This window comes from Anarrhichthys ocellatus, unplaced genomic scaffold (genome assembly GCF_004355925.1).
Source record: "Anarrhichthys ocellatus isolate YVR2014 unplaced genomic scaffold, GSC_Weel_1.0 scaffold1, whole genome shotgun sequence".
Taxonomy (NCBI): Eukaryota; Metazoa; Chordata; class Actinopteri; order Perciformes; family Anarhichadidae; genus Anarrhichthys; species Anarrhichthys ocellatus.
The window spans coordinates 10,610,027-10,612,934 of record NW_022280031.1 but is presented as its reverse complement, the minus strand read 5'-3'; the positions used below and the strand labels follow the sequence as shown (position 1 = coordinate 10,612,934).

General features: G+C 44.3%; 1 protein-coding gene across 9 annotated transcripts in view; it reads right to left on the bottom strand.

Annotated features, from left to right (window-relative positions):
- Window positions 1–2,908, bottom strand: part of dlgap4b (discs, large (Drosophila) homolog-associated protein 4b) — a 100,115-nt gene that overhangs the window by 3,502 nt on the left and 93,705 nt on the right. For 7 of the 9 annotated variants that reach the window (XM_031850991.1, XM_031851000.1, XM_031850980.1 and 4 more), the window contains 2 exons: window positions 2,367–2,458; window positions 447–617 (listed from right to left, as the gene is read on the bottom strand). In XM_031850991.1, the coding sequence (XP_031706851.1) occupies window positions 447–617; window positions 2,367–2,458 (263 nt within the window). The other 2 variants (XM_031851033.1, XM_031851050.1) reach the window with 2 other exon arrangements.

Genomic DNA, 2,908 nt, shown 5'->3' with positions numbered 1-2,908 from the left:
AGAGAGAGAGAGAGAGAGAGAGAGAGAGAGAGAGAGAGAGAGAGAGAAACACAATGACAGACACGCTTACACAAGCAGAGACATCTAAACAGAGCGACAGCAAAAGCAAGACTGCATTCTGTCACATGAGCCAGTGATTCTTAGCCATGCTCCACTGCAACCAGCAGCGCAGTAAGTGACGCATGCATGCTCAAAGCAGGGCTTCACATTTAAAAACACACCAACGACAGCCCTCTTTGAGATGATTTGTCTTCCATGCATGCCTAAAGGGATCCATTTGACCCCTTTGTATTGGACAGGGAGGCTCTGTTAAGAGTTCATCCCACGCAGAAAAAAAAAAAAAAAAAAAGAGTGGGAGAAATGGTGGTGGTGGTGGGAGGAGAGAGGCCGGTTTCGGCGGCTTTCCTACCCCAGCCAGGGCACTGGGCAGCAGGGGTGGGAAGTACCTTCCACTCAGGGGGCGACCGGGCAGCCGCAGACGGCACGGGCTGCCAGTCATTGGACTTGAGATGGTAGAGCTCATCAAACTTGAGGCTGATGTCCTCGATGGAGAGCTGCAGCAGGTCCCAGAAACCTGCCAGGTCCTGGGCTGTGGGCCGCGGGTTGGCATTCACATTCTGACCGAGAGAGGGAGACGGGAGGGAAAATGAAAGCACAAACAATGAATGATGAGGAGGGAGGACACGGTCAATGTTGGAGTGTGGAATGTATGATGCCTTATCTTTGGAACTGAAATGTAAAAATGCCCGTGGAGTTGTACTCAGCTCTTTCCATTTGTTGGGTTTGGTGGAAGTCGTCCTTTTTGTTCAGCTGTGAATAAACTAGTCAGAGCCCATTACACGTCTATTTTACACCTTATTATGGGCTACCTCGTGTTGCTCCTCTTTCAGTGTGCATACTGAACTGCTGTGAAAAGGACATTCAAGCTCACAGGCTATAGCTTCTGACAAGTCAGCTTTCTATATGAAGAGTTAGGTGCCACTACAGACAGAGAGGCCAAAAGAAAGAAAGAAAGAAAGAAAGAAAGAAAGAAACCAGGGAAGTTGTGTTTCCTGGTCGGGGCGTCACATCCCCAGACCATCAAGGTGCAGCTCATTACTGTACTCCACCTCTGCATCACTAAACACACTGCTCGTCATCAAGTGTTGCTCTTTGCATATTCATCACTAGAGGGAGACATTTCACAACTAAATTCTTTTGAAAAGTTGATCTCAAGACAAAATTAAAAGATCACAACTGAGCGTTGTCTCTTTTAGTAAGATAAAATACGAGAAATGTTTCAACATAGACAAGTAAAATAAGCCTACATGTTGAGCCGGAGTAATACAAAAAGCGGGCATTACATTTATGATAATGTCAACAAAAAGAAATGATCCAGTGTCGCATTAAGATTAAAAAGTAACAAGAGATCAAACCCCTCGCTTGCCTTCAAACAGCTGCTGTTTATCGTTTGCACAAAGTGCAGATTGGCAAACGTATGAAGGATATCCTGTTCCTACTTCTGTTCCCCTGACACAGTTAGAGTCTGTAATGCTCCGGGCAGACTGGCTTTTGTTTGTGCGGGCTCCACACTATTCTTCATATTCACGATGCTGCATTCACTGCTGGGATGTCCAGACGTTTTAGGCAAAACACACTTGCTGTGTTGCTATCATGCTAAAAGGACCTGTGAAGTTCCGGAAACAGAAAATAAATGATTGCTCATGATTACGTTCCTAACTGATTGAATGTGCAAATCAGACAATATGCCTAGAAGCTTCTCTGGACAGATACCCAATTTCCCCTGTGCAAAATATTAATATAAGATGTTTAGTTAGCCGAGCCCTGACACATTGACAGGCTACATGTCTGTATTAGGTCGTTTTGTTACCTATGGTTACAGATCTATTTAGAAATGTTTCTGTCTTTCGTCATGATGGCAGCGTCTTAAGACCATGATGACATAATGAAAGACATTTTCCAGCCATGATCATCTGGCCAATATTTGGTTCATATGAACCAACAGTTATTTAAAAAAACAGTTTATTAATTTGAAATGCTACGGTGTAGAAAGTCCTTGCCAATGAAACACGTCAACAGAGAGGAATGGATTATTGGCTTATTATAAGCTCCTTGTCTTTTGTGCTGGTGGGCCACCATGCCTTATTCTGTGTAGACCTAATATGCTGTGATCGTGGCTGTTCCCAGATTAGTCAGTTTCTATATTTGTGAGAACGCTTGTACGTGTATCGTGGCAAGCATGTCTTGAAGAGGACAGAATAACAAAAATATGACATTAGGTTTGGTTAAAAAAAAACGCGTGGGTCTCAGTTTCATGCTCCTGCAGACCTGTAGAGTGGAAGGTCCCAGGAAGGCTAGAGACATACCACGTTTTGGTCACACAGTCCCCGAAACTGCTGGAACTTCTGGGCCATTAGGAGCTGGGCACTTCCGACTGCACTGCGAACCTTCCCCAGCACTGAAGAGAGAACAGAAAGCAACACAAATTCATTTGTATTCAACTTCCAAACACGTGTATTTGTGACAATTATTCTAATAATTGTTTATCTCAGAAGCATCCTGTTAATCAAGCTGTGGATGACACAGAAACCCAGTCTTTTCTGCTATAGTGGAGGACACACCAAGACCAGCCTATACCAGACCAGCCCGCACAAAATTAGGACTGCTATCTGATCAGTGGATTGTAAATTTATGGCAATGTGTATATTGTGTGGTGAGTTGCAGCTCTGGAGTACAGATTTGCTTCATATTTTAATACCGACTACTTTACAGTAAAAAGGTCTCTCTCTCTCTCTCTCCCCCACACACACACACACACACACACACACACACACACACACACACACACACACACACACACACACACACACACACACACACACACACACACACACACACACACACACAC